Source organism: Schistocerca cancellata, chromosome 2 (genome assembly GCF_023864275.1).
Source record: "Schistocerca cancellata isolate TAMUIC-IGC-003103 chromosome 2, iqSchCanc2.1, whole genome shotgun sequence".
Taxonomy (NCBI): Eukaryota; Metazoa; Arthropoda; class Insecta; order Orthoptera; family Acrididae; genus Schistocerca; species Schistocerca cancellata.
The window spans coordinates 1047929194-1047945673 of NC_064627.1; the positions used below are offsets into that span (position 1 = coordinate 1047929194).

General features: G+C 38.0%; 1 protein-coding gene across 3 annotated transcripts in view; it reads right to left on the reverse strand.

Moving 5' to 3' along the window:
* Positions 1–16480, reverse strand: part of LOC126163029 (uncharacterized) — a 166315-nt gene that overhangs the window by 118372 nt on the left and 31463 nt on the right. For all 3 annotated transcript variants that reach the window (XM_049919901.1, XM_049919900.1, XM_049919902.1), the window contains exon 3: positions 11983–12091. In XM_049919901.1, the coding sequence (XP_049775858.1) occupies positions 11983–12091 (109 nt within the window). The remainder of the gene's footprint in view (positions 1–11982; positions 12092–16480) is intronic.

The window sequence follows — 16480 nt, forward strand, 5'->3', positions numbered from 1 at the left end:
CTGCATCAAACCAGTCTCAGGACTGAAGACCACAACAACAACTACACTTGTTACTTTTGTTTATAATGAGTATGACACCACATACATGTAGTTCTCACCCCTATGTATGTTCTAACTTCCATTCCGCATGACATTCTGCTTAAGATAAGTTAGCACACTTTCTTGTTAGACTGTTGACTCTTTAGCATATTATCTCTTGCTCATTACACATTTTAGCACATCATCAATTTTTCTAGCCTTCTACATCCTCCTTCAACTCTCCTCCACTATATCACACGATGTGCCTAACATGTGTCACTTAATGGCCACTCCATAAAATTATGTTAGTCTATTGTCATCATCGTATGTGAAATACCCTCCAGTGCAATTCTACTGTTGTAGGTTGTAATGTCAATTATGTGGACTAAAAAGAGAAGGGGAACTTTGCATATGTTTACAGAGGGAGGACAGATTTGGTACTGCTAAAGGAGAAGTAAGAAAAGGAAACAAAGAGACAGGTATGTTTGGATCAAACAAGAAAAGAAGTACCCCTTAGATAAGATTCCCTAACCGAGGACCCTATCTGCTAAGTTACTTCATCACGACGTCGAAGGAAGAAGGTGTTTGGCATTTCCTACACATTGGCTTTGCTATGCTTTCGCCACTGCAGAATATTCAAAAATTCACTCTAATGAACCCCTATGAAATGCAGCAGTAAACAAAGTATTTTCAAGTAAGTCATAGTCAAATTCTCACTATAAACATTAAAGTCAGTTTTATCTGTCACACTCTACCACAACAAAACTCCCCTAAGAAAATAAAATATTAACCCAGCCATACTATCCTTCTTCGTTCAGTTTTATAACATATGTAAAACAAATAACATTTTACTCACAATTCTATATAACCATTTTACTATGTTCATAATTTACTGAAAGCACATCGTCATTGCTATTTCCCTTTTCTATATATTTTATAGTACTATATATTCTTCCAACTCTTAATGCTATCACATGAGAATAAAACTAAAATTGTTCTTATACTTAGTTACTCATGTATCACATGTACATGGTAACATGCAATTAAATAAAAGACGTGGAAATATTAACTGTCCTATATTCATGATAAATTTAATCTATGTACAGTTAAGTTTACAGATTAATAGATTTCTATTATCTAAATGTAGCAGTTCAATAGTCACAAAAAAGTGCTAGACACTACACTTCCAGCTGATGTAGACACAAGAAGGGCCTACCTGACCATTCTCAAGTCGAGTATAGTCCCCTTATATTTTTTTACAGTTACTTTTACAGAAAGTGATAGTAGAAGATATTACTTTATTAAAAGATAACAGGATAGCTGAAGAAGAAAGAAACTGTCTCCAGGAAAACTAAAAAGAGAAATATGGTACGTAATTTAACTGGGGCAGCCAGTGGTTGTCAAGCCACCAAAGTCACAAAGGATGTGAACTACCCCATGGCCTTGAATCCTATAAGCATGTCAGTATTGTACCGTCCTTTATTTTGTCGTGTATCAGGGTTTACTAAGTATACAGCTTTCTGATGTGGTATGTCTTCAACTTTGAATGGTCCCTTGTAATGAGGGAAAAATTTGTCTCCTCCTTTACGTTTAAGCTACGACAAAAATCACACACTAATGCCCGATTGTCTATTTGAAAACTAGGTACAATAATTTTATCATTAAAGGTCTTGATTCTTTGCTGTGCCTATATATATAGATTCTTCTGCACCCTCTCTTGCAATTTTACCAAGTCAATCTGCTGGTGATAATGGTCAGGTACACATTTTCAACAAGGGTTGTCCTATAAATGTTTTATTCATAATCTCTACCAGAGCTAATCCCACTGACATATGCAGTAGTTCATTTAGGATTACCTGAAATTCTGAACTACTTGTCCCATTTTGTATGTTTCATCGAACAGTAGGTCCTACCCAATCATCCTAATTCCTTTTGTTGGTGCAACATCTTCCTTAGAATGAGAGCTACTGTTAGTTAATTCTACTTTCTCTTGTAATATATGACTTACAAATTCCAGTACATTTCTCCAAATTAGATAAAGCCTTGAGTGTTCTAATTATTTCCCCAAATTCTTTGCATTTTTCTAATGCCAATCACTATCTTTTGTCTCAGAGATTTGGTCCTTAACCTGTTTGAATAGTTTAACACGCAAACTGACCTACATTCTTAATCTTGCATCTAATTCTTGAAACTGCTGTTTGTCTTCCTCTAAAACTAAATCACACTGGTTATTTATTTCATTGTTTAACTCCTCAGGTAACTCTGTAAAAGCATTTTCTAAATTCATTAACTTAGTTTCCACTGTATTAGTTAACACTTTTTCAGTGAACTTGTACGATCTCCTGGAAAGCCTTCTAAAAACCGTAGGAAAAAGGCTACAATAATCACAAGTGAACTGTGCCAATAACGAATAAAAATATGCGGGTTTATGCATGTAAATGTGCTATCAATAATTAAATATTATTTTGGAATGAGAAAACTCTACACCTTTACATGTTCTGAACAAAAAATTAATAACAAACATATTTCCATGTAACAACTAAGAATAAAAAAGACTATGAGCAAAAACAGGTCATAGAATTTCTATGTAATTGTGCGATAAATACCTGGATGATTAAAGCAATCACTCTGGTGTCAGCGCTCAGACTTATTAGGTGCTTTTGTTCGAGGTTACTTCTGAATGCATGATTTTGTTAATTTTACATAAGTTTTTTCACAATATATGTGTAAATACGATTTGTCCTTTTAATATCATTTCACACCTATCCCTCCATGTGAATATAATTAAATGGAAAAATTAATTATTGCTAGAATTCAAGTTTTTCATTTGCCATCTGCCATTCTTTTGTCATAATGGTGCACTGGCACCCATTATGTGAAATATAATTAATCACATGATTTTTTGGGGATTCGCACAAAAGATAAGAAAAGTACTTTAAACCTTTTTCTATCAGGAAAAGAATACATATATATAGACATAATGTAGAAAAAGTTTCGTTAAATACACACAACAGACCCAAAGATAATAAATAATAATACGAGGCTCAGGCTTGCTCATAAGTAAATTGCTGACTGGCAAAAATCTTTTTTTCACTGCCACGGTCAATGTTTAGCAAAGAGTGTACATACCATTGAAAATAGTAGTGCAGCTACGTAAGTGATTATATCTTGTGTCTCTCTACAACAATATTTATTTATTGGGCATTAACTACTACAGTTTTAAACAAACTGTAGTGCCTCGAGAATTTCGACGCAAATTCTAGAGACCTTCGGCTCGAACACCCGATATTTTACGTATGAGAGTGAGAGATGGGACAGTGTCTACCTCGCGTCAGTTTCCTGTGTGCACAGGGCGGACGTGTATCAAGAGAATGCTATAATGTGGACGGTTGATCAACGCGGGCAAGTGGTTGCCGCACTCGCCACAGAAGCTACATGCCCAGCACAAGGAGCAAGCGCGCCTTACTTCATGACGGTGCTACATAAGTCATTATTGTGAACAGTTGAATTATGTTATAAGAATTGAAAAAGACCTTTACTTACTTACTTACTTACTGACTCTCTAGAGATGCTGATGGTGGACTTGCGATAACTCTGAGAGATTTCTGGAACTGTATTTATTGTAAAAGTACGTAATAGTTTCTGTAGCTTATGAAATATGATTCATTTATGTGAAAACTGTTATGTGGTGTTCTGTTGGTGGAAGAGAAAATATAGTAGGATTGATATAAAAGTATCTTGAGTGTACGGATTCATTTTAAGAGTAGAGAAAATTCCTTCAAACAGCATCATATCTTCAGAGAAGAAGTTGGGGAGATCGATGCAGCCAGCTATCCTGAAAAGATCGGCAAAGCACCTCCAAGTAAGTCCAGTGATGAAGGGGACGTGTGACTCTTGCACACCAGCACCACACTGCTTCCTCTAGTCGCTGGAAACCGCCAGAAAACCATGCATATTTTTGAGCTATCCATGTGTGCTGACAACATAAGTAAATCGTCACAACCCAACCTAGTACCTTCACTCAGAATTATTTGCCTATGTAGCAACATCGAGCATGCAAAATACACGTGAAAGCATGACTTATAAATATTTCCTCCACAATTCCAAACATAAGAAACCAATACCTCGTATACATCTACATACGTACACCGCAAGCCACCGTATGGTGCGTGGCATAGGGTACCTTGTACCAAAACTAGTCGTTTCCTTTCCCATTCCACTTGCAGATAGAGCAAGGGAAAAACAACTGTCTATTTGCCTCCGAATGAGCCTTAATTTCTCATATCTTATCTTTGTTGTCCCTACACGAAACATATGTTGCGGCAAATAGGCTTGTTTCACAGTCAGCTTCAAATGCAGCTTCTCTAAACTTTCTCAGTAGCATTCTTCAAAACAAATGTCTTCTTCCCTCCAGGGATTCCCACTTATGCTCCCGAAGCATACCCATTACACTTGCATGCTGACTGAACCTTTTGGCAACAAATCTAGCACCTCACCTCTGAATTGCTTCCGTGTTTTCTTTCAATTCAACTTGGTGCAGATCCCAAAAACTTGAGCAGTGCTCAAGAATAGGTCGCATTAGTGTCCTGTATGCTGTCTCCTTTACAGATGAACTACACTTTCCTACAATTCTTCCAATCTACCAAAGTCGACCATTCGCCTTCCGTAACACAATCCTCACATGATCGTTCCATTTCATATCACTTTGCAATGTTATGCCCAGCTGTTTCAATGACGTGACTGTGTCAAGCAGGTCACTACTAATGCTGTATCTGAACATTATGGCCTTGTTTTTTCTACTTACCTGTATTAACTTACATTTTTCTGCATTAAGAGCCAGCTGCCATTCATTACACCAACTTGAAACTTTGTTTACATCATCTTGTATCAACCTACAGTCACTTATCTTTGGCACCTTCCTGTTCACCACAGCATCAACTGTGAAAAACCGCAGATTGCTGCCTTCCTATCTGCCAGATTATTCATGTATACAGAAAACAGCAACAGTCCTATCCCTGGGACACTCTTGATGTTACCTTTGTCTCCAATGAACACTCGCCGTCGAGGACAACATACTGGGTTCTATTACTTAGGAAGTCTTTGAGCTAGTCATATGCACATACCTTCATTAACAGTCTGCAGGGGGTACCGTGTTGAATGCTTTTTGGAAATCTAGAAATATCAAATCTGCCTGCTGCCCTTCATCCATAGCTAGCAGTATATCATGTGAGAAAGACATGAGCTGTGTTTTGCATGATCAATGTTCTCTAAAGCTGTGATGATTCATGGAGATGAGCTTCTCGGTCTCTAAGAAATTTATTACATTCTATCTCGGAATATCCTCTAGAATTCTGCATCAAACTGATGTTAAGGATATTGGTCTGTAATTTTGCGGGTCCAATCTTTTACCCTTCTTATATACAGGAGTCACTTGCACTTTTTTCCAGTTGCTTGGCACTTTGCACTGGTCGAGAGATTTGCAATAAACACAAACTAAGTAAGGAGTCAATGACATAGAGTACTCTTTGTAAAACCGAATTGGGATTCCATTCAGACCTGGCAGCTTATTCCTTTTCAATTTTTTCAGTTGTTGCTCTACGTCAGGGATGCTTTTTACTATGTCATCCATACAGGACTCTGTGCAATGGTCAAACAATGTACATTTGTACGATTCCCCTGCGTGAATGATTCGTTAAATGTGGAATTTATAACTTTGGCCTTTCTTTTGCTATCTTCTACTGTTAAACCAGACTGGTCAGCAAGCGACTGGATGGAAGCCTTAGACCTGGTTAGCTATGTTACACAGGACCAGAATTTTTCGTGCTCTCCACCAGATCTTTAGTCAAGGTATGATGGTGGTAGCTGTTGTATACTTTGCACATAAATTTTTTTACAGACGCATGAATCTCTACTACGCTTCGCCTGTTGTCACTTACACCGCCCCTTTTGAACTGAGAGTGCAACAGTCTTTGCTTCCTCAGCATTTTCCAAATTTCAGTATTAAACTATGGTGGGTCTTTTCTGTCCTTAAATCCACTTACTAGACACTTACTTGTCCAGAGCACAATTTACAATCTGTTTGAACTTGGCCCATATTCCATCATTCTAGAACTAAATGACTGCAGTCCATTGTCTAAGTGAAATGCTAACTGCTTATCTGCTCTTTCTAGCAGAGACACTCTCCTAACCCTCTTGACTGATTTATTAACTTTCGTAACCATAGTTGCTATGATGACATCATGATCACTAATCCCCATCTCTACACTGACACCATCGGTAAGGTGCAGCCTGTTTGTAGATGCAAGGTTCAAGACACTTCCATTGCATGTGGACTGCTGAACTATCTAACCAAGACAGTTTTCAGAAAACATGTTAAAAAGTACTTTACAAGACTGTCTGTCTGTACCCCCTACAATGAATCCATACACTACGCTATACTCAGCAAGTTAAAGCGACCACCAATTAGTACTGCACAATCTGGGTATTTATGCGCAACTGACCACAGACTTTCTTTGAACGACTCTACAACAGTCACAGCAGAGTCGGGTGGTCAGTAAAAACATCTAACAAATAACTTGGTTCCACCTAGACTTGTTACACAACCAGACAATTTCACTATCTCACTCAATTACAACCTCAGTAGAGAATATTTTTGTCAACTGCAGTGAATGCTCCCAAACAAACCACTTTGAATAAAATAATGGTAACAATATTTTGGTTTTTTCTCAAGCAGAGCTATGATTTTAAATAATCATAATGAATAAACATTGTAGCTTTCCAGAGATAGGTAAAAAGTAAATTTTCAAGAATATGTAGAGCAACATGACTGCACAGTTCATATCATGAAATTTCAAAGTTGGATTATTAACAAACGGTTTACTCCCATTAGTTGCTAATATAAACTGGGTAGCATATTAATGTGAAATTTAATCTGAGATGGTAAACTCATTTGTACTAATTTTTTAAAGAGAAGTTAACTACTGGAACTTGGTATAGACATAACAGTAAAAGTGCAGAAAGCCAAAAATTCGAGCTAAAATGATCTCTTCAGAGAACGTTGACATGAGGAAGGAATTTCAGATAATGACGAGAACCTAGTCCCATTTCAACATTCACTAAAAATTGACAACTAAGAAGTGATCACTACAGATTCATGAAATCAGCTGATAATTCTTCTAAAGATGTTTATTTAAAATGAGCATATTTCCTTAGAACATCACTGAAACAAAATACATAAACTTACTGACTTGTTATCCACTTAGATTTGCAATAATGTGAATTGCCTGAACTGAGTAAATTAAGAATCTCAACATGTCCTTTTTCCCCTTTCAATTATTGTTAATAGTTAAACAGAAATTTTTTAAACATTATGCCTCAGTCTAAAGAAGGCCCCTGGAGTAGACCAGATTCTCTCAAAATTACTGAGATTCTTGGGTGAGATAACTATGACAAAACCATTCACTCTGGTGCATTGGATATATGCAACACGCAAAATAGTTCCAGACTTCAAGAAGAATGTAACAATCCCAATTCCAAAGACGAAGTGTGAACATTATCAAACTATCAGTTTTAAGTTATGGTTGGAAAATACTGACACAAATTATTTAGAAAAGAATAGAAAAACACAGAAAAGCACCTCAGAGACTATAAGTTTAAGTTATGGAGATTTGTAGGAATACACAAAATAATGTTATCCTTATGACTTATCTTAGAGGACAGGTTAAAGAAAGGCAAACCTACCTCTGCAGCATTTGTATATTTACAGAAAGCTTTTAACACTGTTGACTGGTATATACTTATCAGAAATGTTCTTCCATAAGATTGGGATAACAATATACTTATCAGAAATGCTCTTCCATAAGATTGGGAGAACAATCTATGATGCATCTCTTTACATTAAAAAGAGACTAGTTGCATAAAAACAGTTGATAATACCATTAAAGAAATTATTTAGAATCCTAAATGGTTCAAATGACTCTAGCACTGTGGGACTCAACATCTGAGGTCATCAGTCCCCTAGACTTAGAACTAATTAAACCTAACTAACCTAAGGACATCACACACAACCATGCCCGAGGCAGGATTCGAACCTGCGACCGTTAACAGCAGCGCGGTTCCGGACTGAAGCGCCTAGAAACTGCTCGGCCAACAATTCTTCTGTTATGCTGAATACGATAGCCATTTCATTCACGAAATAACTAATTCTACTTGTGTATAACATTGAAAGGCTTACACATATCAGTAACAATAGTGGGTGGACCCAAGATTGGACTTAAGTGACTTTTTTTCTGATAAGAATCTGGTTATTTACAAAAGTTGAATTGCCTATTGTCATACAATGTCTCCATTGTGTAGAATAACATGTTCCACTTCTAACCACTCAAGCTGATGAAAGATGTTCATGGATACTGAAACCATTGTTTTGGTAGTTGTTAAGTGTGGAACAGCCCCTTGTGCGCACTCTGGTTCGCCACATGTGCAGATGGTGTGTAAAAGGCCTGCTTATGCTTTGTTGTCGCAGCCTGGCAAAGCTTTGGAAGACAGGGAGCAATAGGCATGGGTGATAATGTCAATGCCAGAACAACTGAAGATTACACGAGATATGTCATTCCATAATGTAATGTCAGTAATAAATACATGTTGTGATCTATTTTGAATTACAGGTTAAGAAATATATGTTCATCCACAAATACAAATGAAGTTGTGCATTGGAGAGATTGTGTTTACAATACAGAAGAGTTATCGCAACAGGGACTACATAATTTTTTAGTAGCTTGGATATTCAGTAATCTCTTTAGCATCCGTCCCTGTGAAAGGTGAAGAAGTCCATTGTCATGTGGACACATCATGGTCTAATGGCACTACAAGCAGGTCCGCTACAATGAATAACATCGAGAATATTTGTAAGGCAAAACATGGCATACTTATCAGCAGGGTGAAAGATCATGCATGGAGTGAAACATTTCGTACCAAAACCCCACTTGTTTCACTCCGATATCACAACTTACTGTACACTTTTTGCCCTCTACAATCTGAGCTATCATTTAACTACTCCTTTTATTCCGTAAACCAAATGTTCTCTCTCTCTCTCTCTCTCTTTAAAAACAGGCTGTGATTTGCAAAGCATGTATCATTTACATACTGAAAAAAAAAAGAATGGAAAATAGTTCTCCTTTGATATTTAATGCTTGTAAGTGAATGTGTAAAAGCTTCTCTCACAAGGAATGTACTTGACCTTGAACACTCAAAACTGCACAGAAACGTGCTTAAAATATAAATCGCTCATCCCATAAACATTGTTATGAGCTATTCGCGTGCAAAATTGTGTGTCTTATCATGAGAACTATTTGAAGGATAACCTACTCTGGGTCTAAGAAAGGAACCTTGGCAACACGAAGAAACAAAACACTGATATAATATAATCAAAAACACATGTATCTCAATGTCGTGACTTATTGCTATTATTTCCCTCTCCTTATAATAATTACACTATCTGAACAACAAACTTTTTCTACTGTCAAAATTAAGTGTTCCATGGCTACTCAGTTATCAAAGTGCAGGCACGTTATTTCATTGAAGTGGTCAAAGCAAAGTGGAACAGAATAACATGTGCATCTGACTAAAGCCTCTTTTTCACATCCAATATTACTTCTGAATTCATGGATTCCAATGTCAAACACCACATTAATTACATTTTTAAATGGTGATGTTAGACTGCTTGAATGCAGAAGTGAAGTTGAATGTGAAAAAGTGGCTTTAGGGAGGCACGCATGTTGTTCCACTTTGCTTTGACCACTTATTTTTTAAACACATTGAAAACTGAATAGCCATGAAACACGTACTAACATCAATAGAAAAAGTTTATTGTCCAGATAGTGTAATTATTTTAATCAGAGGGAAATATAGCAATAAATCATAACACTGAAATATTTGTGTGTCTGGTTCTGTTTTTTTCATCTTACCATGATTAGTCTCTTATTAGACCTTCAATAGGTCATCATTCAAATAACTCTTAGAGTAAGATGCAAATGGCTCATACCACTGTTTTTGGGATGAATGATTTACATTACTGTTTGTGAAAATTGTAGCACCACAAAGGACACAAGGGATTACAATGAAATTACTTCAATGATTAGGGGCATTACAATACACAAATGATTAGAATTACAAAACTGTACATTCACTCTGACAGTGAGAATCCAGCACTGTGTGGAGGCACCACATGCTGCAATGACATCCTCTAGATATCATAGCATGGAATGAAAGAGGGTCTGGATGTGTTACAGGAAACACACTGACACATTGTTTGTGGCCACATCCACTAATCATCAACAATGGTTGCAGAAAGATCAGAATGAACAAGATGTCCATTGACCATATCCCAAGCATGTTCGATGGGTAACATGTCAAGTGAACATGTGGGCTGGCGAAGCAGTAGTGCTCATTGTTCTTCAAAGAAGGCTTGCATATTCCTCACCACATGCAATTGAACAATGTCCTGCTGCAGGATGGGCAGTGCCTTGGCCTCTAGTCTCCCTGATTTAGCAGTTACTGTTCAGACTGCACTCTGTATGTAGGAGGTGAGATTGCACATTATCAATGACATCCCAAACCATAACACTTAACATTTGTCAGTTGCGCCATTCAACAATGTAGTCTCCATGATTGCCCACACCACGCTAGTGTTTAACACACTCATGGTCATCGCTATGAAAAAAATTAAATGATCATATGGCACTGTTGGCCAGGAGGTGCCATTTAGGTTCGGCCGCCAAGTGCAAGTCTTATTTCAGTTGGCACCACTTTCGGTCGATGATGAGGATAAATTGATGATGAGGACAACACAATACTCAGTCCACGAGTGGAGAAAATCTCCAATCAGGCCAGGAGTTGAACCTGGGCCCATTGCATGGGAGGCAAGCATGTTACCACCCGGCTAAGCAGGCGGACAGTCATTGCTATAGGGCAAGTTGAAACAGGATGCCTGGGAACACTCAGCACATCTGTTACAGTTGTTCATATGCTCATTGCAGTCTGAGGCAGTGGTAGTTTCTGGTCAATGGAAGCTGATGCAATGGTATGCGTGTCACCAGTCCAGTCTTCGAAGAAGGCATCGGGACATCGACACAGGCCTGTCCACACACTTTGCAGCGTTCCAACATCAAGGTAACACTGTGGACAAAGCTGTTACATTGGTTATGGTCATGCGGACAAGATGTTGGTGATTCCACACTGTGGTTGCATTGTGTGGTCCAGCACCTATCACTGTCTACAATCCTCAATTCACTAGTTCTACACAGTCATCCTTGTTGTAGCTGCGAGCACTGTATGAACATCGATGTCACAGTATGACAAATCTATTTCCTGGAGGCCAATCATCCTGCCTCATTTGACTTCACTTACATTTTGATACTGAGCCCCTTGATGTCGACGAGGCACACCAGTACTGCTTGCATGTTTCCACTACATTTGCAGGCTTTACAAAGAGTGAGCGTGGTGTAACGAGTAATTCCAATCATTACATCTGGGTGTTTCAATTTCTACAAACAGTAGTGAAAATTTCCATGCAGTTCTAGTGTTCATGGTCACATACCTCCCTTGTCAGCTGACAAACCCATCTGAAATCAAAACTGTGATTTGATCAGCAATATAATTATGCCACCATAGGGAAGAAGTTAAAGATTAAATTAGTTTTTCATACCAAATTCAGAAAATTAGAATAACTGCATTGATCAGAAATTAATAACCGTTTCACTTTTTTATGGCAAAGTTCAAGAAGGGCAAATTCTAATCTTTATGGAAAAATACTCTAAGTTAGAGCAGCAATATATAATTCTAAAAGACTAGCACACACTACGTTGTAACGATTGCATATTATTCAATGAAATAAAATTATGAATCTAGTTAATTCAAACAAATACATTGATAACGGAACAGCTTAAAACCAGAAAATGTTTTTTTTACCTTCTAATGTCAATTTCATTTGCTTGGTTTTTTGCAATTCTGCAACCACTTCCTCTACCTCTGCCTGAAGGTTGTTATTCTCATGCCTCAGTTGAATAAGTTTTGCGTGCTTCAGCCACCAAAAAAAGATGAAAAGTGGAAGAGTCAGATAGAATGGAAGCCCAATATTTTATTTAAAAATGACGTACATTTGCACACATAAGTAAAAATATAAAAAAGGTAAAGAGTAATTGTATATTTACTGTGTTATGAACAACACTCTTGTTACAACATGATTCTGTGACCTGAGTATCCATAAAGAATAGTAAAGATGGTCTACACAAATCCTACTCCACACGTTCTGCAGAGCCAGCATTAAGGACAACCTACAGGAATTTGGTTACAGATAACGAAGGACATTCTCTGAGAGAACTATTTGTTACATATTATTTCTTGTGATTTCCTCTTCCAGGCAGTAACTGCAATGAAGAACCACATGCAGACACCTTGCATTAATACTGATAGTTCCCATCTCCCTTCTTATTTACTACATTCATTATGATCACATGTAAGTTAGGAGGTGAAGACTTCCTACTCATCATTCTTTCAACATGCCTATAAAGCAATATGTAAGACTGATGTCTGTAGGATCTCCTCTGCTTATCACCCTACAAGTAGCATCATTTCTATTTTCTAGTCCGAATATTTTTCTAAAGGTATGTTCCTAAAGCTCCCCATTCAGTATGTGGCATTCTTTGTGTCAGTGCCCAATTACTTATTTATCCCTGTATTACATCAGCCAGGAAAAGCACTAAGTTACAAAAACAAATAAATTTTATTTATGTGACCTTAAAAATGTAAGTAAAGTATACAAATTATAACATAAACTATTTAACAAATTTGCCATAACTATTTTATCACAAAACTAGATTATACAAGTTTTTAGTTACTTACCCTTCCAGGAGCAAAAAAATACAAAAATTCCTGTGTGAATTATCCATGAGAGAAATGCAGTGATCTCAAATTCACTATGCAGAATTTAAAGCCTGCCACTGTGACTTACCTATGGCACTGGAAATTGCAATTGTTTAAACTTAATATGGAGATCTTTAGGAATAACTGCAGTCGGTGGGATTAAATTTTACTTCCTTTCTCTTTCCTGTTAATACAATCACTTCACTAAACATAGACTTGTGCTATTGAAAAGCTGTTGTTGGCTGAGATTATGTTCCTGTGTTGTTGCCTGGCTCAAGGAATTCCCCCCATCCTCCCCCCAAATGCCCTTCCCATCAAATTACTCATCTTCAGCAGCAACCCTTCCTTCCACAATGACTTCCATCTGTGTCCTTAATCTTCACCAACCCAGTCCTGCAAAACCACATAAATCTGGTCCAAGCCTCCTTGCAATACCTTCTGTCCATCCATAAAATTCTCGTGGTGTGCAGTCTCAAATTCCTGTACCCCATCTCTCACACTGAAACTTTTTCCCTCCAAGAACTAAAGCAGCACATGCAGTGTCACCTCAAAAGCACAATGTCATCCCAAAAAACTCTCCAACCTGTTCATCTTCAACTCCCAGCCTGGACTAACACTATTCACTATCTCTAAAACAGCCTCCAAATCTCCTCCACATCCCCTCCTCATACCTAACAAACCCTGCCCCTTCAAAAACTCCCTCCCACCACCATACAGAATCCAGAACCTAAACAGACCTGAAATGCAGTCATGACCCTTTCCTTCAAAAGCCTTAGTCCAACAGAAGTATCAGTCTTCTCCAAAGGTCTTATCTTTTGCCCAAATTCCAAATTCTATCATACTGGGCTTGTTAAAAACCTTCTCTCCTTCTCCTGGTACCTACAGAGGAAACACTTTCTCACCACCAATCCTACCAATCAGATTCAATCCAAAACCAATGATGAACCCTACCTGACTCAGTTCACTCCCCCATCCAACCACGATCCACCCCATGCCCGCAAATCATCTCCTGTTAACTTCCTTGAACTTTTAAACCTCAAACTTTGCCTCACCATCATTCCCCAAACCCCCCAAAATCCAAGCTAACCTTACATCTGCACAAAGAATTGCAGTCCACCACATAAAAAAGAATCCTGACCTTAAAATCCTACCTCCAACAAAGGCTCCATCACTGTAGTTTTGAATGGCAAGGATTAAACATCAGAAGAACTCTGCTAGCTGTCAGATTCATCCACCTACTAACCAAGCCACAGTGACCCCATTCCAGAAATCCAACAGGATCTCAAGATTCTCCTCAAATCCTTAGGCCCATTCCAGAATCTCTACCCAGAGGTTATGTCTCTCCTCACCTGTACCATTCTCCACTTCCCTATTTTCTACATGCTATCTAAGTCCACAAACCCAACCACCCAGGATGCTCCACTGTGGCTGGTTACTGTGCTTCCACTGAGAGAATCTCTGTTCTTACACACAAACACTTTCATAGGATTCGTACTGAAATTACAAAATAAAAATTAAGAACTTTTAAGCACTTTTTCTTTACCGATAACAGCTGCATTCACTCAATGCTGTAGTGACGTCAAGAATAAAATAACATGCAGAAATAGATGAGAACTTCAATGTAGTGCCACTATAATAAAATTGAACATTATCAACTAAACAGAAACAAGGCAAATTCTTTAAAAACTTACCAATAGTATCCTTCACTGTATGTCTGCTTGATCTGTGGCAAATGTTTTTTTATATTAAAGTAGTTAAAGTACATATGTCACATTTTGTAGCCCTCTCTGCAGTTTCTAACATACTATAATGAATAAAAGTAATTCTAAATATGTGAATTTTAATGAAATTGAGAATACATATGGCACATTGAATTTGAACAATTTGGTCTATAATTCACACTTTTAAGCCGAAATCATCTTACTAAGAGAATTCTACATCTTCATGTTACCTATATGTTGAAACTGGTCACAAAATTATGAGTCTTGTGATATTATTTGTAGCTGTGGCATGCCGTTAAGTGCAGTGCCCAAGTGATTTGCCTTTATCTTTGTTACTTTTATTGTTACTATTTGATTGTACAGAAAATCATCTTTCCAAATTTTTACAATTTCGAGCAATCGTGATTGCACACTAATCTTTTACCATTTGTTTTGTCATTAATAATTTGTTTCATTTATACCTCAGCTTTCCGATAAATTTTAACACTCTCTTCCTCAGATACTAAATGTCAGTTATTATCCAAGTAGGTACAGATGAAGTGTATTACCATTTAAGCAAGTCAAGTTATTCTAATCAAGTTACATATAACACAAAATAATGCTTACCTTTCAAATGGAACTTTAATGCCGATTCTTCCATCATTGTTGTATCATCTTGTCACAGACACAGTTGGCTAAACACACATTTTCCGGGCATTTTAATCACAATTTTACTCTGCAGTGATTCTACCAAACAAGCAGGAATGGGCGATAAGTCGCAGATTGATACTTTGCCCCAGATGTTTTCTTGCCACAGGCGTACTATTTGGTTAGGGTTTCTGCACCTCTTGCCATTGCTGCCAACATACAGTATCTCCCACTGCGGTCACTGCAGTAATGAGTTTATATGCAGCAAACAGTGTCACCTGCCAGTAGTGTGTGTAATCATACCCCCCCCCCCCCTCGCACCACCCATTCTGCATGGCTGAGGCAGGGATAGCTTCACCCATCCCACCCTACACATCATGCAGCTGAGCAAGCCCCATAACTGTTTGGCCTTTGACATACACACACAGCATTTTTTCACCTTTTTAGCTTTGACAAGTTCATTAATTTTTAAGTTTGAATTTAACTGTAGAGACAAAAATAAAGACCTGGAAGGATTGCAATTTTAAAAGCCCTTTTAAGGACTTTTATTGCACAGTATAAAAAGTAAGTAAGTACTTTTAAGCATTTTTAAGAAATGTAGGAACCCTGTTTCAGCCTATTACCCACAACCTGTCCTCCTACATCAAAGACACCAACCATTCCCTCCACCAGCTCTCCACAATTCCTGTTCCTTTACCACACAGTGCTCTGCTCATCACTATTGATGCCGCTTACCTTTACACTAACATCCCTATTGCGATGGCTCTGCTGCTACTGATCACTGCCTTTCCCAATGCCAAACAGGGTGTATACACGGACAAGAAAAAAAATACCCAGATTTCCCAGTTAAAAATACACTTTCTCTGGTGAAAACACACTTTTTCCTAGGTGAAAATACACTCCTGGAAATGGAAAAAGGAACACATTGACACCGGTGTGTCAGACTCACCATACTTGCTCCGGACACTGCGAGAGGGCTGTACAAGCAATGATCACACGCACGGCACAGCGGACACACCAGGAACCGCGGTGTTGGCCGTCGAATGGCGCTAGCTGCGCAGCATTTGTGCACCGCCGCCGTCAGTGTCAGCCAGTTTGCCATGGCATACGGAGCCCCATCGCAGTCTTTAACACTGGTAGCATGCCGCGACAGTGTGGACGTGAACCGTATGTGCAGTTGACGGACTTTGAGCGAG